The sequence below is a fragment of the Ursus americanus genome, unplaced genomic scaffold, assembly GCF_024610735.1.
Source record: "Ursus americanus isolate L20-20 unplaced genomic scaffold, mUrsAme1.1.p SCAF_65, whole genome shotgun sequence".
Classification (NCBI taxonomy): domain Eukaryota; kingdom Metazoa; phylum Chordata; class Mammalia; order Carnivora; family Ursidae; genus Ursus; species Ursus americanus.
The window spans coordinates 1,206,288-1,232,204 of record NW_028273647.1 but is presented as its reverse complement, the minus strand read 5'-3'; the positions used below and the strand labels follow the sequence as shown (position 1 = coordinate 1,232,204).

The 25,917-nt window shown below is 44.1% G+C and overlaps 1 protein-coding gene across 1 annotated transcript in view; it reads left to right on the top strand.

Moving 5' to 3' along the window:
- Positions 1 to 25,917, top strand: part of LOC123784912 (uncharacterized) — a 127,960-nt gene that overhangs the window by 77,828 nt on the left and 24,215 nt on the right. The window contains exons 3-6 of the mRNA XM_087860461.1: positions 19,904 to 20,007; positions 21,183 to 21,257; positions 22,790 to 22,910; positions 25,507 to 25,577. Coding sequence (XP_087716587.1) covers positions 19,904 to 20,007; positions 21,183 to 21,257; positions 22,790 to 22,910; positions 25,507 to 25,577 — 371 coding nt within the window. The remainder of the gene's footprint in view (positions 1 to 19,903; positions 20,008 to 21,182; positions 21,258 to 22,789; positions 22,911 to 25,506; positions 25,578 to 25,917) is intronic.

The window sequence follows — 25,917 nt, the reverse complement described above, 5'->3', positions numbered from 1 at the left end:
ATGCTTCATTCCCCCTTCTGATTACCCCCCCTTTCTTTATCCCTTTCTTCCCCTACCGATCTTCCTAGTTCTTATGTTCCATAGATGAGAGAAATCATATGATAATTGTCTTTCTCTGCTTGACTTATTTCACTTAGCATTATCTCCTCCAGTGCCGTCCATGTTGCAGCAAACGTTGAGAATTCATTCTTTCTGATAGCTGAGTAATATTCCATTGTATATATGGACCACAACTTCTTAATCCAGTCATCTGTTGAAGGGCATCTCGGCTCCTTCCACAATTTAGCTATTGTGGACAATGCTGCTATGAACATTGGGGTGCATATGGCCCTTCTCTTCACTATGTCTGTATCTTTGGGGTAAATACCCAGTAGTGCAATGGCTGGATCATAGGGTTGCTCAATTTTTAACTTTTTAAGGGACCTTCACACTGTTTTCCAGAGTGGCTATACCAATTGCATTCCCACCAACAATGTAGGAGGGAACCCCTTTCTCTACATCCTCTTCAACCTTTGGTGTTTCTTTCCTTGTCCGTTTTTGCCATTCTAACTGGCACAAGGTGGTATCTCAGTGTGGTTTTGATTGGAATTTCCGTGATGGCTAATGATTTTGAACATTTTTTCATGTGTCTGTTAGCCATTTGTATGTCTTCATTGGAAAAGTGTTCATATCTTCTGCCCATTTTAGGATTTGTTTATTTTTTTCTCGTGTATTGAGTTTGAGAAGTTCTTTGTAGATTTTGGATACTAGTCTTTTATCTGTAGTGTCATTTGCAAATATCTTCTCCCGTTCCGTGGGCTGCCTCTTAGTTTTTTTGACTGTTTCCTTGGCTGTGCAGAAGGTTTTGATGTTGATGAAGTCCCACAAGTTCATTTTATCTTTTGTTTCTCTTGCCTTTGGAGATGTGTCATGAAAAAAGTTGCTGTGGCCGATGTCGTAGAGGTTGCTGCCTGTGCTCTCCTCTAGGATTTTGATGGATTCCTGTCTCACATCGAGGTCTTTTATCCATTTGGAGTTTATCTTTGTGTATGGTGTGAGAGAGTGGTCAAGGTTCATTCTTCTGCATGTAGCTGTCCAATTTTTCCCAGCACCATTTATTGAAGAGACTGTCTTTTTTTCCACTGGATGTTTTTTCCTGCTTTGTCAAAGATTTTTTGCCCAAAGAGCCGAGGGTCCATTTCTGGGTTCTCTATTCAGTTCCATTGGTCTATGTGTCTTTTTTTGTGCCAATACCATGCTGTCTTTGTGATCACAGCTTTGTAGTACAGCTTGAAATCAGGCAACGTGATGCCCCCAGCTTTGTTTTCCTTTTCAAGAATTCCTTGGCGATTCGGGGCCTTTTCTGGTTCCATACAAATTTAAGGGCTGTTTGTTCCAGTTCTTTGAAAAATGTCATTGGTATTTTGATTGGGATAGCATGGAATGTGTAGATTGCTCTAGGTAGCATAGATATTTTAACGATGTTAATTCTTCCGTTCCATGAGCATGGAATATTTTTCCATCTTTTTGTGTCTTCTTCAATGTCTTTCAAGAGCGATTTGTAGTTTCTAGAATATAGATCCTTTACATCTCTGGTTCAGTTAATTCCGAGATAATGTATGATTTTTCATGCTATTGTAAATGGAATGGATTCCCTAATTTCTCTTTCTTCAGTCTCATTGTTCTTGTATAGAAATGCAACTGATTTCTGAGCATTGATTTTGTATCCCGCCACATTACTGAATTTCTCTATAAGTTCTAGTAGTTTGGGGGTGGAGTCTTTTGGGTTTTCCATATAGAGTATCATGTCATCTGCGAAGAGAGACAGTTTGACATCTTCTTTGCCGATTTGGAGACCTTTTATCCCTTTTTGTTGTCTGATTGCTGCTGCAAGGACTTCTAGTACTAAGTTGAAGAATAATAGTGAGAGTGGGCATCCTTGTCGTGTTCCTGACCTAAGGGAAAGGCTTCCAGCTTTTCCCCATTGAGAATGATATTCACTGTAGGCTTTTCATAGAATATGAAATTGAGGAATGTACCCTCTATTCCTACAGTCCGAAGGGTTTTAATCAGGAAAGGATGTTGTATTTTGTCAAATGCTTTTTCTGCATCAATTGAGAGGCTCATATGGTTCTTGACTCTTTTCTTGCTGATATGATCTATCACACTGATCGATTTGCGAATGTTGAACCACGCTTGCATCCCAGGGATGAATCCCACTTGGTCTTGATGGATAATCCTTTTAATGAACTGTTGCCTCCTATTAGCTAGGTAGGATCTTGTTGAGAATTTTGGCGTCCAAATTCATCAGGGATATCGGTCTGTAATTCTCCTTTTTGATGGGGTCTTTGCCTGGTTGGGGGATCAAGGTAATTCTGGCCTCATAGAATGACTTTGGTAGTTTTCCTTCTATTTCTATATTTTGAAACAGCTTCAGGAGAATAGGTATTATTTCTTCTTTGAATGTTTGGTAGAATTCCCTGGGGATCCGTCAGGCCCTGGACTCATGTTTTTGGGGAGGTTTTTGATCACTGCCTCAATCTCTTCATAATTAATCGGTCTGTTTAAGTAACCAGTTTCTTCCTGTTTCAGTCTTGGTTGTTTATAGGTTTCCAGGAAGGCATCCATTTCTCCCAGGTTGTTTAATTTATTGGCATAAAGCTGTTGATAAAAAGTTTCTAATGATCCTTCCTATTTCATTGGTGTAGGTTGTGATCTCTCCCTTTTCATTCATAATTTTATTAATTTGGGTCCTTTCTCTATTCTTTTGAATAAGTCTGGCCAGTGGCTTGTCGATCTTGTTGATTCAAAGAACCAGCTTCTAGTTCTGTTGATCTGCTCTGCTGTGCTCCTGGTTTCTAATTCATTGATCTCTGCTCTAATCTTGATCACCTGCCTTCTTGTGCGTGGGTTAGACCTGTTCCAGTTCCAGCTTCTTGAGGTGTGAATATAAAAACTGCATTTTAGATTTTTCTATTCTTTTGAGTGAGGCTTGGATGGCTGTGTATTTCCCCCTTAGGACCAGCTTTGCAGTGTCCCATAGGTTTTGGACCGATATGTTTTCATTGTCGTTGGTCTCCATAAATTGCTTAAATTGATTTTTAATTTCCTGGTTTACCCAATCATTCCTGAGCAGGATGCTTCTTAGTTTCCAAGTGTTTGAGTTTCTTCCAAATTTTTCCTTGTGATTGAGTTCCATTCTCAAAGCATTGCGGTGTGAGAATATGCAGGGAATAATCTCAGTCTTTTGGTATCGGTTGAGACCTGTTTTGTGACCCAGGATGTGATCTATTCTGGAGAACGTTCCCTGTGCATTCGAAAAGAATGAGTATTCTGTTGTTCTGGGGTGTAGTGTTCTGTATATATCTATGAGGTCCATCTGGTCCATCTGGTCCGTTCAAAGTTCTTGGTTCTTTGTTGATTTTCTGCTTAGGTGATCTGTCTATTGCTGAGAGAGGAGTGTTGAGGTTCCCTACTATTAACGTATTATTATCTATATCTTCCCTACTATTAACGTATTATTATCTATATGTCTCTTTATTCTGGTTAAGAGTTGGCTTGTGTATCTAGCTGCTTCCCTGTTGGGAGCATAGATATTTATAATTGTCATATCCACTTGTTGGATACATCCTTTAAGAATAATATAGTGTCCTTCTGTATCTCTACCTACCGTCTTTAGTTTAAAATCAAATCCGTCAAGGTACAACACCCAGTGATGACAAAAATACTCAACAAAGTAAGATTAGAGGGAACGTACCCCAAAATAATAACAGTAACCATATATCTAAAACACACAGCTAACGTCATACTCAATGGTGAAAAACCAAAAGTTTTGCTTCTAAGATCAGAAAGAAGACAAGGATGTGCACTCCCAGCACTTTTGTTTAATATAGTACTGCAAGTCCTGACCTCAGCAGTCAGACCAGGAAAAGAAAGAAAAGGCATCTAAATTGGTAAGGGAGAAGTAAAACTGTCACTATTCGTGTATAGCACGATAGCACGATACTGTATCTAGAAAACTCTAAGGACCCTACCAAAAAAAAAAGTCACTAGAACTCATAAGTTCAGTAAAATTACAAGATGCAAAGTTAATACACAGATCTGTTCCATCTCTATGCACTACGAATGAAATAGCAGAAAGAGAAATTGAGAAAGAAATCCCATTTACAACTGCACCAACGATTAAACACACACACACACACACACACACACACACACACACACACACACACACTTGGGAATAAATTTAATGAAAGAGGCTTTAAGACCGGGACTCTGAAAACTATAAATACACTGATTTAAAGTCATGGCACACACACAGAAAGTAAAGACATTCGATGTTTGTCGATTGGAAGAATTAATATTCTTAAAATGTCCATACTATCTAATCCACAGATTTAAGGCAATCCCTATCAAACACCAACAGCATTTTCCACCGAACCAGAACAGACCTAGAATCTGTATGGAATCGCAAAAAATCCTAAATATCCTGGAACATGGCTGGAAGTATCACAGTTCCAAACTTTAATTTACGGTACAAACATGTCGTAATCAAAACAGTATGGTACTGGCACAAAAATAGACACACAGAGCGATAGGACAGAATAGGAAGCTCAGAAATAATTCCACAACTATATGGTCAATTAATCTTCAACAAAGGCCACAAAAGTATACAATGGGGAAAATAAAGCCGCTTCAGCAGATGATCTTGGGGAAACTGGACAGCAACGTGCAGAAGAATGAAACTGGACTTTTTTTCCACCATAGACAAAAATTAACTCAAAAAGCTTAAGGACCTAAATATGAGACCTGAAACCATAAAAACTTTAGAAGATAGCACAGATAATTTCTCTGACATCAGCTGTAACAACACTTTTCTAGATATGTGTATATGATCCTTTTAGTGTATTACTGAATTTGGTTTGCTAATATTTTGTTGAGGATTTTTGTAAGTGTATATTAGGAATATTGGCCTGTAATGTTTTTCTTGCAGAATCCTTGTCTGGATCAGGTATCAGAAGAATTCCAGTTTTATAAAATGAGTTTGGAAGAATTCCCTCCTCCTTTATTTTTTGGAAGAATTTGAGTATTAATTCCTTTTTGAATATTTTGTAGAATTCACCTGTGAAACCATCTAGTCCTGGAGTTTTGTTTTTTGGAGGTTTTCAATTACTGATTCAACCTGCTTACTAATAATCTGTTCAGATTTTCCATTTCATCAGGATTCAGTCTTAGCAAGTTGTATGTTTCTGGGAGTTTTATCAATTTCCCTTAGATTGTCCAATTTTTTGTATATAATTGTTCAGAGTAGTTTCTTATGATCTTTGGCATTTCTCTGGTATCACTCTTTCATTTTTTATATGAGTTCTGTCTCTCCCTCTCTCTCTCTCCTTGTTTTTGGGGGTGGGGGAAATCTAGGTAAAGGCTTGTCAATTTTATTTTCAGAGAATCAGTTCTTAGTTTCGTTGGTATACTCCATTATCCTTTTAGTCCCGCTTCATTTTTCCCTGCTCTAATCTTTGTTATTTCTTTCCTTCTAATAACTTTGGCCTGATGTGTTCTCTTTCCAGTGCCTTAAGGGGTAAAGTTAGGTTGTTTGTTTGAGACTCATCTAGTTTCTTGAGGTTTCATTTATTACTAGGCATATGTGGTGTTTTAAATCCATTTATGAAACAGAAATGAACACTACATTCAGTCATAAATTAAAACAAAACCTAAATATCTTTTGGGGCGCCTGGGTGGCACAGCGGTTAAGCATCTGCCTTTGGCTCAGGGCGTGATCCCGGCGTTATGGGATCGAGCCCCACATCAGGCTCTTCTGCTATGAGCCTGCTTCTTTCTCTCCCACTCCCCCTGCTTGTGTTCCCTCTCTCGCTGGCTGTCTCTATCTCTGTCGAATAAATAAAATAAAATCTTTAAAAAAAAAACAAACCTAAATATCTTTAGAGTTCAGTAATTCATCTGTTGTGTATAACACTCAGTGCTCATCACAAAACCCAAATATATCATGAGGTTTCATGTGTCCTCACACTTTTCTTTAAGCTTCTAAAGCATATTGTAGAATTTTTTATAAATTGTAAATTTTCCGTATGAGATATGTGAGTTTGCCTGTATTTTTTTAATCCGTTGCTTTTATTGAGTTTATGGAGATGACTATGACTAATTATCCACCCTTGTCTTTGTGCAAACAATGAAAACAATTAAAGCAGTGTTTCTCAAACTTTGGTGTGCATTAGAATTGCCTGGAAGACTTGTTGATGCCAAAGGTAAATCCCACTGGATTCTGATTCAATAGTTCTCTCGAGGGCTAGAGTATTTGCATTTCTGACAAATGTGTAGGTAATGCTGCTGGCTTTGGGGCCATCTTTTTGAGAACTGTGGAATTTGTCGAGCCTCTGGGACCTTAACTATCATCTAATAATTTTTTTTTATTTTTCATACACATCATAAATATACTTTAAACTATATTATAGGCAGCTTGTGTTGAAAACATAGTGCGTTAGTACTGTTAGAATCAGAAAGGCAGTTTCTATCTAACTGAATTCTGACTACGACAAGTAAAGGGTATGGAGTCACAGGGTCAGAAGAGTTAGTGAATAAAGGATATTTGGCTGTGTTCCTGGAATATAGGTGCTCCTTCCAAGTGTTCTGTATTATGGCAGCAATTGAAAACAGCAACGTGGGAGCTCTGTGACCTTGGGCTCAAACCGTTCGGATTAAGCTTGGGATTCCTAATATTTCAATGAGGTTGAACTAGAGGACAGCAACTTTCAGCTACAACATGCAGCAGTGTTAACTACAGTGATTGTGTAGCACATGACATTCTCAGGACTTACAGCTGTGGTTTGTACCTTTGATCCCCTTCATTCAGTTTTCCCTCCCGTCACCCCGTGCCTCTGGTAACCATAAATCTGATCTCTTTTTCTATTTGTTTTTCTATTTGTTTTATGTTTTAGGGTCCACATATAAGTGAGATCATCTAGTATTTGTCTTTCTCTGCTGACTTATTTAGTATAATGTCCTCAAGGACCATCCGTGCGGTCTCAAATGACAGGATTTCATTATTTTTATGGCTGAATAGTATTCCATTGGATATACAGACTACATTTTCTTTATCCATTACTCTGTTGATAGATACAGGTTGTTTCCATATCTTGGCTATTGTAAATAATGCTGCTATGAACATGGGGTGGCAATACCTCTTCAACAGGCTAACTTCTTTTTTTTCAACATGTTAATCTCATTTTGTTCAGCTATGTAACCAGAAGTGGAATTGCGGGATCCTTTGGTTATTTTATTTTTAATATTTGAAGAAAGTTCATAGGTTTTTCCATACTGGCTATGCCAATTTACATTCCCACCAACAGTGCACAGGAGTTCCCTTTTTTCTACATCTTCATCAACATTTGTTATCTTTTGTCATTTTGATAATAATTATTCTAACAAGAATGATATCTCGTTGTGGTTTTTGTGGTTTTGATTTGTATCTTTGTAAAGATTAGATGTTGAACACCTTTTTTTTTTTTTTTTTAAGATTTTATTTATTTATCTGACAGAGATACAGACAGCCAGCGAGAGAGGGAACACAAGCAGGGGGAGTGGGAGAGGAAGAAGCAGGCTCATAGCAGAGGAGCCTGATGTGGGGCTCGATCCCATAACGCCGGGATCACGCCCTGAGCCGAAGGCAGACGCTTAACCACTGTGCCACCCAGGCGCCCCTGAACACCTTTTTTATGTGCTGGTTGTCCATTTGTCTTCTCTGGAGAAATGTCTATTTAGGTCCTTGGTCCTTTCTTTAGTTGGTTTCTTTTTTCTTTTCTTTATTTTTTTACTTTCTTTCTTTCTTTCTTTCTTTTTTTTACATACAACTGAGTTGTATGAGTTATGTATATATTTTAGGTATTAATTTCTCTTCAGATACATGATTTGCAAATATTTTCCCATTCCATATGTTGCATTTTCATTTTGTTGATTATTTCTTTCACTGTGAGGCTCTTGAGTGTAGTACCACTTTTTTTTTTTTTTATTTTGTTGCTCGTGCTTTTGGTGTTATTTTTAAAATATACTTACCAAGACCAATGTCAAGTAGTTTATTCTCTATGTTTTCTTGTAGGAATTTTATGATTTCAGGTCTTCCCTGTAAGTCTTTTATCTATTTTGAGTAAATTTTTGTGGATGATGTAAGATAGGGGTCCAGTTTTGTTCTTTGACATGTGAATATCCACTTCTCCCAGCATCATTTACTGAAGAAGCTGTTTTATTTTTCTCCATTGAGAATGCCTCCCTTCTCAAAAACCGTATGTGTCTGGGTTTATTTCTGGGCTCTCTCTTGTGTTCATTAGTCTATGTGTTTGTTTTTATGCCACTACCATAAGATTTTGATTTACTATAGCTTTATAATACAGTTGAAATCAGGCAGTGTGATGCCTCCAGCTTTATTCTTCTTTCTAGAGATTGTTTCGGTTATCCAAAGTCTTTCATTGTTTCATTCAAATTTTAGGATTTTTTTTTCTTACTGCAAAAAAAGTCATTGGAATCTTGATAGGAAATTCATTGAGTCTATTGGTGGCTTGGGTAATTAACATTATTTCTTGCAATTCATAAACATGCAATACCATTCAATTCATTGGTGGGTTTCTTTTTTTGTATCTGTCATCAATGTCTTGTTTTCCGTGAAGAGACCTTTCACCTCCATGCTCAAGTTTATTTCTAAGTATTTTGTTGTTTTTCTCCCTAACATAAATGTTCTTTGTATCTTTTCCCTTATATCTTTTTCAGATAGTTTGTTGTTGGTGTATAGGAATGCTACTGCTAGGTGTACATTTATTTTCTATCCTACAACTTTACTGAATTCATTGATTAGACCTAACAGGGTTGTTTTTATAGTCTTTAGGATTTCTATATGTCACCTGCAAATAGAGAAAGTTTTAACTTCTCCCTTCCCAATTTTTATGCCTATGATTTCTTTGTCTTGTCTGATGGTTCTGCTAGGACTTCGAGTACTGTATTGAATAGGAGTGTTGAGAGTGGGCACCCTTGTCTTGTTCCCCATCTTACATGACAAATTTTCAGTCTTTCACCAATGAGTGTGATGTTTGCCGTAGCTGTGGGTTTGCCGTATGTGGCCTTTATTGTGTTGAGGTACGTTTCTTCACGATCCAATTTGTTGAGGGTTTTTATCATGAATGCATGTTGTACTTTGTCAAATGCATGTCAAATGCTTTTTCTGTATCTATTGAGATATTCATATGATTTTTATCTTTCATTCTGTTAATGTGATGTGTCACACAGTGATTGATTTGCATATGTTGAACCATCCTTGCACCCCCTGGACAAATCCCAGTTGATCGTGGTATATGGTCCTTTAAGATGCTGCTGAATTCAGTCTGTTAATACTTAAAGAGAATTTTTTCATCTATATTCATCGGGGACACCAGTATATAATTTTCTTTTCTTGTAGTCTTTTTATTTGGTTTTGGTATCATGGTGATACTGGCCTCTTAAAATGTGTTTGTGTGTATTCCTCTTATGTTGATATTTTTGGAAGAGTTTAAGTAGTATAGGTGTTAATTCTTCCCTTACGGCAGGTCTAGTAGTGAGGAACTCATTTAGCTTTTCTTTGTTTGGAAAAGTCTTTATCTCTCCTTTATTTCTGAAGGACAGCTTTTCCAAATAAAGCATTCTTGGCTGACAGGTTTTTTTCCAAGTGGAGATGTTTTGACCTGGAAGTTTCATTGAAGAAAGGTGACCGTGATCTTGCTGCCCTAGGCCAGAGTTTTCTGCACAGCCGTATTTCCTCTGACCCTCTAAGGAGGCATGGAAATCTGCCAGGGAACAAAGCCACACAGACAACCTCCTCACGTTAAACCCAACCCCCTGACAAGGGGTGGTGAAAGGCCAACCAGGCAGAGCAGCCTGAACAGCCAAGCAGCAGGCTTCTCCCCCAGAAGACAGACTGGAAGAACAGGTAAGTGACACGCTTATTTCCTACAGGACTGCAAAACTCCACAACATGGGTGAACTTTTACATTAAGTGCATTCATAAAAATGCAAGCTTTGACTCCACTTTTGGGACCTACCCAAAGTAGATTCATAAAGACAGAAAGTAGAATGGTGTTGCCAAGGGCTGGAATGAGGCAGTAATGGTAAGTTTCTGATTCATGGTGTAGAGTTTTAGTTTCACAAGATGAAATGAGATGTGAAGTTGGGTTAGACGGAGGTTGTAGAAAGGGTATTAATGCATTTAATACATTTAAAATGTATTCCATGAACTTAATGTACTTAATGAAATATAAACCTATAAATGGTAGATTTGTAGACGGTAGATGGTAGATTTTTGATTATGTGTATTGTATGTCAATAAAAATATTTTTTCTTTAAAAACTGCAAATACAGAGAAATGAACACAGGACAATTTAGTCTTGCCATTTTGGTGCTGCTATTTTGTCTCACCCATTTTCCTGGAGACAACTTTGATCCAACAAAATGTACTCATTCTGTGCCCACTTAAAAGCTTAAAATCAGAATTTTCCAAAACATGAAAATTTTTTCAAAACGGTATTTTCAGAGTTAATTTAATAAGACATTTTATTCCTTGATCAATTTTTAAAAATGTAGCACAATTTAAAATTCTATTTTATCTACTTTAACTTTAATTCACTGATTTTAAAAATCAGAATCAATTTTTTATGCAAATGGCTTGGATTTTTTATCCATATCATAGTCTACTGACTGTGGGTTCTGCTGTTTTACATTTTGCTTATGTGTCATTATTTTTACCAAGTCAACTTTCCTGATGCCCATTATGAATATTAAAATATTTTTTGCCCAGTTTTATTGATATAATTGATCACTGTATATAATTGACACACTGTGTATGTGTAAGGTATTATGTGATAAGAACTCTCAGAATTTACTCTCTTAACACCTCTCAAACCATAGAGCGGTATCAACTGCAGTCATCATGTTGTACTGTAAATCCCTGTTATTTATCTTAAAACTGGAAGTTTGTACCTTTTCACCATTCACTCAATCCCTGCCCCCACCCTCCCCTCTGTTTCTTGTTACTTTAATCTGATCTGTTCTTCTGAATTAGTTTTCCGCCTTTTCTTTTCTTTGTTTTAGATTCCACATAAAAGGGGAAAATGTCTATGTATCTATCATCTATATAGTATCTATCTCCCTATATATATCTATACCTACACATATGTAGTGTTTGCCTTTCTCTGTCTCACTTGTTTCACTTGGCATAATGCCTCTAAGTCCAAAACTGTTATCACACTTAGCAGGATTTCCTTTTCTTATGGCTGATTAATATTCCATTATGTAGGTAACACTTCTTTATCCATTCACCACTAATGGGCACTGATGTTTTCCTTGTCTCAGCTATGGTAAATAAAGCTTCTTGCACATGGAAGTGCAGGTATTTCTTAGACATATTCCTTTGTTTTCTATGGAATGTTCCCAGACGTGGAGCTGCTGCACATACCGTGGTTCTGTGTTCAGTGTGTTGAGGACGCTCCATACTGTTTTGCACAGTGCCGGCGCCAGTGCGCATAGGCTCCTTTGCTCCACATCCTCACCAGCATTTGTTGTCTCTTGTCGTTGTTATGACAGCTGCTCCAATTGATGTGATAGGTCATTGCGCTTTGGGCTTGCGCATACCTGCTTATCATTTGTTTATGTTCTCTGGGAAAGTGCCAGAGCACTGAACACTGTCTCTGGGGTCCAGGGGCAAGACCAGTCTCCATTAGACCTTCAGGGTCCTCATTTGGACATACAAGGGTGGGTGCAGAATCACTCTTCTGGCTGAGGTGAGGGTGCTGGAATAGTAAAGAGGACACCATGGGAGTGGACAGAAAAAGGAGAAAAGGGAGGTTTCTGTGGTCCCTTATTCTGCTCTTGGAGCCTGGAGATCCTGCTCCTTTGCCACTCTGACTCTGGAAAGCCACTGCCTTGAGGACACCCAGATAAAAGCACCCCTTTCTTTGGTGGTGTGCCTGCCTGGGGCTGTACCACTAGAGACAGAGAACGTGATGCAGGGTGCTTCCTTGTCCGTGGTGCCTCATCAGTTCTGCTGGAGATACTGGAGAAGGAAGAGTCAGGCAGAGGCCATTGTGGTTGTCCCCTTGCCCAGAAACAGCTCGAAACTTTTAGTTGCGCTTCTCCCTACAGTCTAGCTTGTTAAAAGGGGAGGTGGGCTCCAAGATCTTCTCAGTTATTCATTCAGTAACTATACACTAAGCACTCCCCTATGCCAGGTACCTTGGTGGACCCATGAGGAGAGCTGAAAATACCAAGAGCTCCCTGCTTTTAGGGGCTCACAGTCTAGAGATGGACAAAGCACAAACCAAAGACGTGAAAGAAAAGAGCAAGTGCTATATACGACGACTGAAGTATGTAATGAAGGAAGGCTGGGAAGTCATTGGATAGGAAAATATGAAAGGCCTCACTGAGGGTGACATTGCTGAAAACAGATTGACAAAAGGGAGCTAGACCTGCACACGTCTGTGTGCGGTGTGTCAGAAAGAAGGGACCGCTGTTGCAGACACTCACTAACAGAGCTGGTTTGGCCAGAGGAGGTGAAAAAGGCAGCCCCCGTGGCTGGAGGGACACTAGGAGGAGAGCAGAGGGGAGGGAGGAAGGCAGGGAGAGGTGCTGAGGCCTGGGAGACTGTTACTTATCTATTGTTCCTATGTTACTGCCTTGCCCCAGTAGCCTGAATCTTAAAATGTATATATTTAATTTCTCACAGTTTTTGTGGGTGAGGAGTCCAGGCACAAATAAGCATAGTTCCCCAGGCTCAAGGTGTGGCAGAGGCTGCAGCAGTGACTGAGGCTAGACTGGCAGAGGATTTTCTCCCAAGTTGGCTCACATGATTCGGGAAGCTGTTTGGACTCAGAATCTGAGTTCCTGTGTGTCTTCTGGCCTTGGCACAGGCCAAGTTCTCTGCCATGTGTGCTTCTACACATGGCAGCTCAAAATATCTGTGCTCGATTTTTGGTTCAGAGATCAAGAAGAAAAAGGGAAAGGGAGTGAGACGCAGAACACAAGAAAAGTAACTAGGAAGTTAGAAACTCTTTGCAATTGAAACTTAGACATCACATTTCATCGCATTGGCTGCATCCTATTGGTCAGAAGCCAGTAACTAACCACCTAATGGGTAGAGAGTGATGCCTATACCACAAGTCTGGATCGGTGGGAGCCACTGTGAAGGCTGTTCCGCTCATAGACAAAAATGAGGCAACTGGGGCGCCTGGGTAGCGCAGTCCTTAAGCGTCTGTCTTCGGCTCAGGGCGTGATCCTGGCGTTATGGGATCGAGCCCCACATCAGGCTCCTCCGCTAAGAGCCTGCTTCTTCCTCTCCCACTCCCCCTGCTTGTGTTCCCTCTCTCGCTGGCCGTCTCTCTCTGTCAAATAAATAAATAAAATCTTTTTTAAAAATTTTAAAAAAATGAGGAACTGGGTCTCATTCTAAATATAATGGGAAACAATTGAACAGTTTAACTACAGAGGACAGCAATATCTGCTTCTTCGTTCATTTCCACCCCATCATAGTGCCCACATTTACACAAGGCCAAGTGGGAAAGTGTTCCAATATTACATTGTTGGAACCCAGGCCTCTGTTGAGCGGCCCTCCATGCCAAGTCCCACCCCTTCTTGTAATTCTTCCATCCTGAAAATTGTGCTTCAGATACACAGGGGACCACCCCACCCATGTTACATTATCCACATACACCTGATAATGTCCCAAGAAGTGGATTCTAGCCTGATCCCCACTAAGCAGCTTGGGAAAGTGGGGAATATGTGAGAGACACAATGATTTAGGACTCAGAACTGGGAAAACAAAGAAAAAAGGTCTGAATTCAGTTCTGTCTCCTGAAACCTCAGACCCTGGTTACATTTCCAGAGAGTGGTGGCTATGGCATTTTTGGCTCATAGTGTACAGTTAAGGAGATGACATGGGGGAGAAAAGTAAACAGTTCGTTGCCAAGAGACGGCAGAGGCCAAGGTACTGGAATCTTGAAGAAGCGACCTCACTTCCTTGGTGATAGGCCCCAATTGAACTTAGAACTCTGGTAACCAGGCACATCCATTCAAAGAAAGCCTGCTTTCCAGCTCACTTGACTCGGGACGTTCAAGAGAACAAGATGTTCTGTTGCTGTATTCCTACTTTCAGGGGCTTTGGCCCAGAAAGTCCAGAGAGAAAGACTTTCACATCATTGTAGTCGTCGTCTCAGCCCGCTTTTCCGAGCCCTCTGGACATGTGGCAGGAGACACCAACAGGTAACACAGGGCAGCTCAGAGCAGCCCACTGGAGAGCAGGCAACAACAGTGATCCTACTTCAGCAGGCCCACACCTCTTGCCCCTCACTAAGTGTGTGTGTGTATGTGTATGTGTGTGTAGAGGAGGGGGCAGAGGAAGGATGCCCTTCCTGGGCAGAAGCAAGCTGCCAGGTGTTGGAACCTGGCCCATCTTTCATGTTCACACCCCAGGTCATAGCAGGCAGGATGAGAAGCTGAGTGCTGGGGACCAAGCTCAACCACCTGTATGTTAATCATGAGCCCTAGGGTTTCATCTGGCTTCCTCTTTGTTGGATGTCTTTTCTGCTGCTTCTCTTAGCCTTAACTGGAGAACACGATTTCTAATGGGGGTGGCCCCTTGTGGCAATGTCCCGTGAGGCCACTAATGTCTCTTGGCCCCATATATATGGGGCACTGCATTTTCGGAGCTGCACCCAGGAGATCATTGATGAGCTGGTCTGTGACTTTAACTATTCCAACTCCCTAGACAAGTGTCAGGTGCACCAGACCACCCAGGATCAGTGCTGCCTGAGGTGAGAATGGGAAGAGGGTTCTCCACACCCAGGGCCCCCACACAAATATGGGGACAGACCTAGGGCCCTCCTATAGTGTTTCCACATGAGTGTCCCTCAGGCCCAACCACAAAGTAATCCCAACATCTACACCTCCACCACCAGCTATGGGATAAGGTAGGAAGACTCTTCACATATATGGGAATGGTAGAGAATATAATTAATGTTTTTTTGCAGTTTAGGGGTGTAGGTTATTTTGTTTTGTTGTGTTTTATCTTACTTTTCCCGAAGCCATGAGTGTCTTTGTACTGTTTTTATTATTTTCCCTACTCACCCAGGTATCCTGTGTAGAACCCAGCTCCACTGTCCTTGGAGAACTTGTCTAAGGCCTTATAAATCCTCACACTAAATAGGGTGATTGAACATAAAAGGAATGGTGGGATGAAGTCATTCTATATGTTTCTCTATAACGCGTCATTTCTCAGAGTACATCAAATCATTGTAGGTCCACCAGGTCACAAGCTGTGTCCTTATATGTCTTTTTGGACCTCCGTAAAGGAGGTCGTCAGCCACAGTAATTCAGCCTTTCAAGGCTGGTGGAACTTGACATGATTCAATTCTGTTGCCATTTCAGCAATGCTGCAAGGAACACTTAAGTGTCTTAACAAACTTTTTTTAGCTGCTAGATCTGCCAGAACATAGAACCACAGATTGGGTGGAAGGCCTCTGATGCCTCCTGGCCCAGGTAGCTGGCTCTATCTTTTCAGAGTTCCACCCAGGACATCTTTGATGAGCTGCTCCAAGGGTTCAGCTACTTCATCTCCTTTGACAAGCAGCAGGTGCATCAGGCCACCAACAACATCCAGTGCTGGTCTGGGGTGAGAATGGGTCCAAATTCATGTCCTATCTCAGGACCCACAGATGATCAGGGCAAGGCCAGAACCCACACTAGAAACAATTGGCTGCCCTGTGGCCTGCCAAGGAGGGTGGTTTCCCCTGAACCTTTCTCCCCACCTTAGGAACAGACCAGGCCTCATCAGCATGGGAGGAATGCCATGCATTCCATGCTCTGGACAGTTCTCAGGCCCAACGTCTATGATCTCAAGCAGCGTTGGAGATGCTAAGCTTCTGCTTTCTCCTGTCTGCAGTAGGGATGTTTACCGATGACTTAAAGGCATAGAGTTCTTAATAAAGGCTATTAAAAGAGAGAAATGCTATTGTTGCTCAACTAACAAAATGGGTTAAAGGGAACAATGGTTTATCATTTCACCCCTAAAGCCAATTGCACCTTTAAGCCTAGAGCCCTTTTCTGGGCGGGCCTTCAAGTCCCTTTTCTTGCACAAGTTCCCGAAGCGTTGGGAGTCTCTGGTCTGAACGCCAGACCCTGATCTTCCTGGTGGTTCATGGAGTTGAAGCTGAGTACACTGCGCTCCCCCCCCCCCCCTGTCTTTCTGGTGGGGAAAAAGAATTAATCCTGTCCCTGGACGAGGCCTGCACGATGCTGATGCTCAGAGAAGGCACAGTGGAGCATTTCGTACGCTCCCTGGTACCATTCTTCCCAGATATAAACATATCAAATATCACAATTTTCTGCATAATACCATGTGTTCACTTCACCCCAACAGGTCCTGGGCCAGCAGTTCAACAGGTGAATGCCCACCCCAGGCACAGCACAGGAGTGAGACTCCCACCTACTAGCTGTATGTCTTGGGAATGTCACTGTACCTCTCTGAGCTTCACTTTCCTCTTCTGAAAAATGGGGTGGTAAGAGGCTGAATCTCATAGGGTTACTGTAGGAAATCATGGGAGAAAACACGGCACGGGCTTATCTGGGGCCTGGCTCTGTAGAAAAGGCTGCTGAACATGCTGGGCATCTTCATGTTTAGTAGTTCTCGCTCTCCAGTGAAGAAGCTCTCAACCTCAACCCTCACAGGCCTGTGGCCCTTCTGGGTTTACAAAAGCAAATGGAAAGCTCATAGTTTTCCTGTTTGCAAAGGACTTCTGAGATTCCATCTAGTTGGTCCTGGCACTGGTCCTTTATGTGACCAGATTAGGGAGTCACTGGGGGCAGGCAGAGCCGCCCAAGGTCCACTCAGTATTTGGAAAGTACTGGTTAGGAGTCATTCATTCAATAATATGTATTAGGCATGTAGTAATGCAGGCACTTTCCAGTCACTAAGATAACTCAGTCGACAAAGTAGATACAATGTCTGGGTCTCAATTTTAGTCAGAGGGTCAGATAGTCACTCTACACATCATAAGCACCCATGTCCATAGTTCATTAGATGTGACATCTTCATGGCCTACTCTAGGTGTGAATAGATCCACCCGTGTTTGTACCATTATGATGGACTATAACAAGTAAAAACACGGTCTTTGGGTCCAGAAGGAAAGACTGCTGCCTCCACAGAGCAGGGTGGGAGATACAGGGGTTGTGGCTGGGGAGGGACTTTCAGAGCCATAGATCTCACAGATCTCTTGGTTTCCATGGGAGGGCTGAATTTGGGGGGCTTCCTGAAGAAGCAAATGAGTCAAAAAGAGCTATGGATGGGCCTTCAAGCCCTCTGGGAAGCAGAGCACAATCTGGGCTGAGCTGGTGCCTAAAACATCCACCCCTTTGATGGTCTCATCTTGCTCTGCCTGCCCCTTTCCGTATCCACCTCTGCTGACCACAACTGGGGCCAATAATAGAAGCTGTGGTGAGCAGACCACTCACAAATCTGCCTCAAACTTAAGCCCTGATACTGGTCTGCATGGAAGACGGAGTAGACTAGACCTATGGCCGTGAAGAGTGTAAGTGGAAAAACCACTCATTCAGGTTTTCTGGATGAGCAAACCACTGCAAAGACAGCTACAGAGGGGTTGGAAGTGGCCTGGGGCCATCTTCTGGGACCCACACAGAAAGAACGGTGCTGTGGGAGTAGCATGTGGAATGAAAGGCCAGGCCTCTGACTGTGCTCCACATATGACTTGAGGTAAAGCGGTGGGGGGGGGGGGGCTCTGTACATCTGAAGTGCCATGACTGGGACCTGAAAAACCATGCCCCCATTCTCCTGCTGCAGCGGGAACTTCTGGAGCCTGTAGAGGCAGAGGGTAAGGGAGATTGCAGTTTGGGAAGGCTATCTGGAATGGGGCTCATGGATTGGAAATTCATTGGATATATTTTTTTAATATTTTCTTATTATGTTATGGTAGTCGCCATACAGTACATCCCAAGTTTTTGATGTAAAGTTCCATGATTCATTACTTGCGTATAACACCCAGTGCACCATGCAATACGTGCCCTCCTTAAGGCCATGGTATATGTCCTGTTTTTGGAAAGGCACATGGAAAGTCAGTTATGTGGATGAACCTTTCTCTTTAACCTGCTCCAGTGCCAGCTCCAGGGCTCCTTCCAGTTGCAGAGCCAGAAAAAGGGCCTTCTATGGAGCTAGAGGCAACCCCAGCTCTGCATCGACCATCACCTGCAGTGTCAGAGCCAGCCTCCCCTCCATCAGCTGTTGCAGAACTGGAACACATGCTCCCATCATCTCCATGTGTGCCGGGTGCTGAGCTGCAGTCAGCTGGACCATCAGCTTTCCCAGGAATTTTCACTCCAGCTCTGACAATAGACATAGAGCCCACTGTGACCCCAGATGGTTCCTGCTGTGTCACCCCAAAGAACCAGCTGGGTGAGGAGAAGCCTGACCTCCTGGACTTCCCTTCCAGGCTTGTGACAGAGCAACTCACATATATGGATACGGTGAGCAGTTAGGCTCTCAGGGTGGGGCAGGGACAAGCGTTTCTTCTGCTGTAGGCTGCCTCACACCTGCCTTTCCCTGATGTGGACTCCTATGGTCTGGGACCAAATCTCAGCTCCACCACTTCCCAACCCTGTCAACCCATCAAGGTGCTTAGCCCCAAGCTTTCACTGTCCAGCTGCGGACTGTAGCGAGAGACCCTGATAAGCACTGATACGGAGGTACTAGGGAGAAGAAATGAGCCAGAATGGAGAGACCAATGGGCAGGCCCTGGTCCCGTGGGTGGAGGAGGGCAGCTCTCTGTGTTCAGTCAAGTCCATGGGTCGCCCACCCACTTGTTTTGGAGGCTGAGTACCCTCATCAATTACTAGGTATCTGATGTGTACTTAAGTGCAGGGCAGATAGATAAACCTGTGGTTGTAGCTATCATGTGAGAATGTGTATCTGAGAGGGGAGTAGAACCAGAGGGATGAATAGTTGGAGGGGAAGAGTCCCCCTTGGGAGGAGCCACCTTGAACAGCAGTGTGGAGCTTGGAGTTTGTGAGGATGATCAGGATGCAAATGCCCTCCTTCCTTCCCTCGTCTCTATTTGCTCCTGGGCCATCCTGTCCTGGGCCCCTCAGTGAAAAAGAATGGAGTGACATCCAGGGACTCCAACCAGGCTCAGGCCACATTCTCAGCTTTCTGAGCTCTAGCTCTGACCTGTGACCCCTATCTAGGACACTACTCTTGCATGTGAAATAGCTGGGTGAACCAACCTCCCCCTGTTCTCTAGGAGCTGTTCAAGAAGCTGCTGCCCCATCAGTGCCTGGGCTCCGTCTGGTCCAAGCGCAATAAGCCTGGCAGTGAGCACCTGGCACCCACAGTCCGGGCCACTGTCGCCCAGTTCAACGGTGTGGCCAAGTGTGTCATCACTACCTGCCTTGGCAACCCAAGCATGACAACCCGGGACAGGGCCATGGTGGTGGAGCACTGGATCAAGGTGGCCAAGGTATGCAACGGGAAGCCCAGCTGAGGTGATCTCCTGCGTCTCGGGCACTGCTCTTCCCTTGATCAGGTCTCAGGGTGGAAGGCCCTGGTCTTTGCCCTAGGGACTGTGCAGTCCCTAGGCTCTTCCTTCCAGAGGCTGACTGTGACTTGCATGGCCCAATGTTGGGATGCTCTGTTCCTCCTTGACTTCTTCCTTGGAGTGAGGTAAAATCCTTTGTCTCTCAGCATTGGGACTCTTTGGGCCTTATATGTGCCCTTCGGCAGGTCCCTGGACATCTGCTTCATCCAGGAGGAGTGATTTAAACTGAGGGTGACTGAAGCTCTAGAGAAAATCAGCCTCCACTACCCACGTGACAGCTCATTCTCTTCCCTCCCCAGGCCTGTCAAATCCTGCAGAACTACTACTCCCTGAATGCCATCGTCTCGGCTCTGCAGACTGTCTCAATATACCACCCCAAGAAGACATGGGAGAACGTTTCCAGGTGAGACGGTCTCTCTGCATGGACGGACCAGGATGGATGAGGGATCTCCCAGAGGCCTGTCCTCTTCCCCCTCAGCCAGCTTGGACCTCCTGGGAAGCAGCAATCCCTGACTACAGGACCTGGGCTGGCAGGCGGGTCTCTCAGCCTCCCTGGAGAATAGGCCACCATGTCTCCTGCTTTAGAAATCAGTTTTCCTAAATGTTCCCCCACAAGGCTGAGCTGAATAAATATTTTCATGTGTTTACAACCACTAAACTCTGCCCAATTGAAACCAAAATTGACCAAAACAGAGCTGCTCAATTAATATGGGAATGGAGTCATAGGATGACCTACATCAGAGCTCTCTCCCATGTCCTACAAAGACCTTAGTGCTCAGAGGAACCCAGAGAAAACTGTTATCCAGGCAATTTGACACTTTGGGGTTCTCAAATAAAAGGGACTTGCACTCAATCCTGCCACATTAGTCCTCCAATCGTCCTGCCTCCTTTCCCTCTATTCAGGAAGTGCTTTCAAAACTTTAAAAAGCTGGGCACTGAAGACAACCCACAGAGCAGGAAACTAGTCATCAAGGTAGCATGGAAGGTGCAGGTCTGGAAAGAGAAGAAGGGTGTGAGGGAACAGGGTCCTGCATGGATGAAATAGGGAATGGCCTGAAGCATTCCTTGGAGAGGGGAAGCCTTTGGCATGAATGTGGTGACAGGCTGGGGTGAAGATTCCATTGGGGGTGGAACAACCAGGTGCTGCTCAACCAGATTCGCTAGCCTAGACACCCTGTCTCTCTATGTTAACAGCTAGTCCAGATGGACACCTGTACAAACCTTGAAAGCCCAGAGGACAGGTCTCTGCTCAGTGAAGGGGTTGGGATGGGTTGAGGGCCACAACAATAATGATAGTAATACGATACTGAGTCCTCAGGAGACGATGGGAGGTAGGTAGAATTCTCACTTTTCCTGATGAGAAAACAGGCTCAGGGAGGCCAGGCTGCAAGCTCAGGGTCACACATGGAGAATGTTGGAGCTGAGATTTTTCTAGAATCACTCATGGCATGCTTAAGGATAATGTTTATCAGTTATCAGCGGACTTAAGTCAGATGTCTAGGGTCTGAATTAAAAGATGGTGGGGGCAAGTGGACTGAGGGTATTACGGTCTCAAGGATCTTGTCCTTGGCCCTACAGGAGCAACCATCTAATAAATCTGCCACCCTGGTGATGGCCCTCCAGAGAGCCCAGAAGAAGAGGCTGCAGAAGAAGGTGAGTGTGCCTGAGGCCCAGGGCCTCCAAAGTCAGAGGAGAGGGGCTTCTCCCTGAGGGCTGGAAGCCTCCAAATCAGTACAGTTGGGACTTCAACTCCAGCTCCACTTCCTGTTGCTTCTAAAATTCTTGTTTCAAAGTGACCAGCAGGAGGGTCTAGAAAGCTGGATCCAGAATGTGTTTCGGGATGGGGAGGAGCCCAGGACTATATACCCTGTGATTTTCTAAAAGCAGGCCCTGGAGGTGATTAGAAAGAGTATGATGTACTTGGAGGGTGAGGGGAAAGGGAATTGAGGGGAGACTGCTAAGGGTCCTAGGCTGCTCCATGTGGGAAACTGGGGTGGGCCAGGAGGCTGCAGCATTTTCAGGGGAGGGTCCCCATGGGCATCAGAGAGCAGGGACTCATCCCAACCCTACCGCTCATGACACAGGGTGTTGTCCCCTAACTTGGCACTTTCCTCACTGAATTGGTGATGCTGGATATTGCAATGGAGGACTATCTGGAGGTGGGTGAGCCTGAGGATTGTGGGGGAGGGACCAGAATCCGGAGGTTTGGGAGCAGAGCGCCCCTGTACTGAGCCCTGAGCTCTCAGGACTCGGCAAACCTCCCCTCATGACAGCCTCACAGTTGCCCTTGTGAGCTGGGGTCTCTTGCCCATCTCAGTGATAAGTGAAGGGACGCTGCACTTAGGACACGGCTCCCGGTGCCGAAGACTGGTGAAGCAGCAGAGCTTCCTGAAGGCAAAGCTGCGTGAAGTCTGTCTGACTGGACCTCAGCCTCCCCTGGTGAGGTTGCCCGTGGGGGGAGAATGAAGTCAGGACCCTCCACATCAGCAAGCACCTCAGTAGCCGCAGCAGCCCCTTCCTGCCTGAGGCTTCGGCCTCCCCTACTGTCTTCCGAGAGGGTAGTGCTACAGGGTCCCGATCTGTAGCCAGTCCATCTGCCCCGTGTCCTTTCTCTGGACCCCAGAGCCTTGCCTAGATCCCAGTCCCATTATCAGTGTTTGCAGAGCCCACAAATGTGTCTTGGCCTTAGCGCAGCATTAGAAGGTGTGGGTGTAAGGTGCTAGTAATAACCAGGGGGCTCCTTCTGATGGACTTTGGCTCTCTGCTTTCCAAAGATGTGAGATCAACCGCCAGAAAAAGAATAAGGTTGTGTGTCACTTCCTGTAGGAAAGGGTAGGGAGTAGGCCTCAGAGATGTCCCTGGGAAGAACATTGCTTGGCTCCATCCCCTCCGTCTCACGTTTACTGGGATAGTTTGATAATAAAGAAGTGGAAGACCCATCTAGTTAGTAAGTGGGGATAGAGGAATGCCATCAAGGATAGCTTCCCGTAGGAAGGGCTATTTATACTCACCTCTGAGAACAGGTTGGGATTGGATGAATCTGCAGGCAGGAGGGTGGCCATGTGTGCCAGGACCCGGGACAGTTCCCCTCTCCCATTGCTCAACCCTCACCAGGCCCTGCAGCTACCCCCCCCCCCCCCCCGCCCCAGGCTCCCTATACATCCTGTGCTTCTCTCTCTGCTCAGGAATACCAAGTCATGACGGACATCATGCTGCTCCAGGTGGCTGCCAAGAATTACACCCTAGAGCCCGAGGATCCTTTTTGGGCCTGGTTCCAGGCTATGGAGTCTCTCAGTGAGGTGAGAGGTGAGGCCCATCAGGAGCTGGGTCGGTGAGGTTCGGGGTGGACTCTTTCTGCTGGCCACTCCTGGGATCCTCCTTCCCTGGGCAGCCTCAGGCCTTGTTGCCGGGGCGCGTGACTCCAGCTGTGGGCAAGCACTGGCAGGGACTCTTAAATGGAAGCTCCTGGGCAACTCACAGGTGTCCCTCTGTCCTTAGCTACACCCTGTCCTGCCAGCTGGAGTCCCGGTCCTAGCTGGTCAGTAGCACTCAAGAAGGAGAAGAACTGGCCGCAGTCAACCTCAGGGCTGAGCAAGTGTCCAGTGGCCCTGCAGGGATTCCTCAGCAGCTGGGGATTTGCGGTGCATCCGCCCCATGTGCTCCACATCCCTTCCTCCCATCTATTTAGTTATTTGACGGGGGGCAATATTTATTCTCTTAAATAGTAAGTGGTAAATTCAAATATTATTATATTAAAGCCCTTTTTTCTTTTAGAGCCCGAGAGTGTGGTTTGTTCTTTTACTTCCTACAGTAACGTAGAAGATATAGACTCTCATATTCATTCCTGAACTAAGGAATCTTAAAGCGTCATCAGCTATTGTATGTGGGAGGAAGGAGAAGAGCCAGTCCTCCTCCCTAGCTACTGGAGGGTACCCCCAAATCCCCTTTACTCAGAGGACAGGTTCATTTCAGTACAATAAATTTGGGCAAACAGCAAAGGCAGCCCCTCAGAACTCCTGAGATTTAGAGGTTGAAGGTACTTCCACAGAAATAGCAACAACCACTGAAAGTGGGAGTCTTTAAGAGTCACACTCCCCAGAACTGCTTCCTGTCCAGGACAGGAGCCGCTTTTTTCCACTATAAAGGAAGGTGGACTATTTCCTGCTTCCTTTGTTGACGTGGTGTTCTTGTTTTGTTTTTGTTTTGACCCAGTATCGAGAACTTGTAGTTTTCTAGTTCAATCTCTGGAATTGCACCAGCACTAAGTGGGGAAAAACATGTAAAGAGATCAAATCCTGCATGTGGAAGGGACAAAGCCAGAGGAAGGTAATTTGCAAATAGTCTGAGGGCAGGCAGGACTTGCCATCCTCAGTCTCCCTCTAAGGGCTCCAGGTTCACCATTTACTGAGACTGGAATCCTTCTGGGATCCTTGTCAATGATCTCTGGATTCCTATTCCTGCTTGTTTTGTGTATGGGAAAAAGACGGGAGGTGTACTTTAAGGCCACAGCTAAGCCTGGTTTATTCACATCTATGCTGACCTATGAGCTAGGATTTTCAGCATTCCTGCATTTCCTTACGCAGTTCTTTTTAAGGCAGAAATTCCCTCAAGGCCCCCGCATCTTGGTCAGATACATGGTAGCCACTTTTCCCTGGCTCGGACCTGATGGATCAGGGACTGGTTCTCTTGTGACAGGATAATTGTCCATATCCTTGACCAGAAAAACCCCTCTCTCCTTGCAGGTCAAGGTGATTTTAAGTCCATGTTGTTCTGAAGTCCATGGTCTCAAACATTCACCAGTTTACACATCCGGTCTCAGTTCACACGCTTACACTGGCTTGTCCGAAATTGCTAACTGAGGTTGACTCCTTAGATCCTGGAGACCCTGAGATAGCTCTGCTCTTTTCAGCAGTCTTGTGCTTAGATTATGTCATGGGGTGTATGAACTTCTCCAGTCAGGAGCTTTGAAAGATGATGAATGAGAGGGGAGGATTCAGGGGGTTTCATCAAGGAAATGCCACCAAAGAGATGACCAGAGTAATCAAATGGCAATAAATACAGTCTTATCAATAATTACTTTTTTTAATGTTTTTTTTTTTTTATTATGTTAGTCACCATACAGTACATCCCTGGTTTCTGATGTAAAGTCTGATGACTCATTAGTTGCGTATAACACCCAGTGCACCATGCAATACGTGCCCTCCTTTTACCCATCACCGGTCTATCCCATTCCCCCAACCCCCTCCCCTCTGAAGCCCTCAACTTGTTTCTCAGAGTCCATAGTCTCTCATGCTTCATTCCCCCTTCTGTTTACCCCCTTTCTTTATCCCTTTCTTCTCCTACCAATCTTCCTAGTTCTTATGTTCCATAGATGAGAGAAACCATATGATAATTGTCTTTCTCTGCTTGACTTATTTCCCTTAGCATTATCTCCTTCAGTGCTGTCCATGTTGCAGCAAATGTTGAGAAATCAGTCTTTTTGATAGCTGAGTAGTATTCCATTGTATATATGGACATCTGCTTAATCCAGTCATCTGTTGAAGGGCATCTCGGCTCCTTCCACGATTTAGCTATTGTGGACATTGCTGCTATGAACATTGGGGTGCATGTGGCCCTTCTCTTCATTATGTCTGTATCTTTGAGTGTTTACCCTGTTTAGATGGATTATTTCACATAAATTAGATTCCACTTAGCTAGAAAGCCAAAAGCTCTGTTTTTCACTCCCTTCCTGCTCCTCTCTTTTGCCTTCATTCATACACCAAGGAGGATGGGACATCAGCAGCTCACCTTGCCTCTTAATCACATCCATACCCTCTTGCCCCATGTCCACATCAATCAGAGCTCCCTGAGTAATTTCTGAGCAGCACCATCGGTGTCCTGACAGTTACTCCATGTCCCCCAGACCCCCTGGAGTGCCCATTGGAGGACCTTTCCAGTGACAAGGCAGAGAAAGGGGTCCCATCTCTCCCCCAGGTAAGCTTGACTTCGTCCAAAATAGAAACCTTGCTTCATTTCTTTGTTTTGGGGCCCCTGACTCAACCACTGGTTCCCATCAGGTTTCTTAGAGAGAACAAAAGACTTGTACCAGCAGTGTTTAGGATGATGCCATCCTCATAGTGTTTTGCATTTTTTTAATTGCAGATGAATTCAACAGGAAATAAAAGCATTCCATTTTTTTATAATCACTCATTGAGAAATAATCTACGTGATGAAAAAGGTGGGGCTTTCTTGTCTGCTTTGGTCTGGAGAGCCACCCTGATTCTGGGTTCTTGCTAGGAATGAAGGTTGAGTGTGTAGTGGGAGAAACCAACTG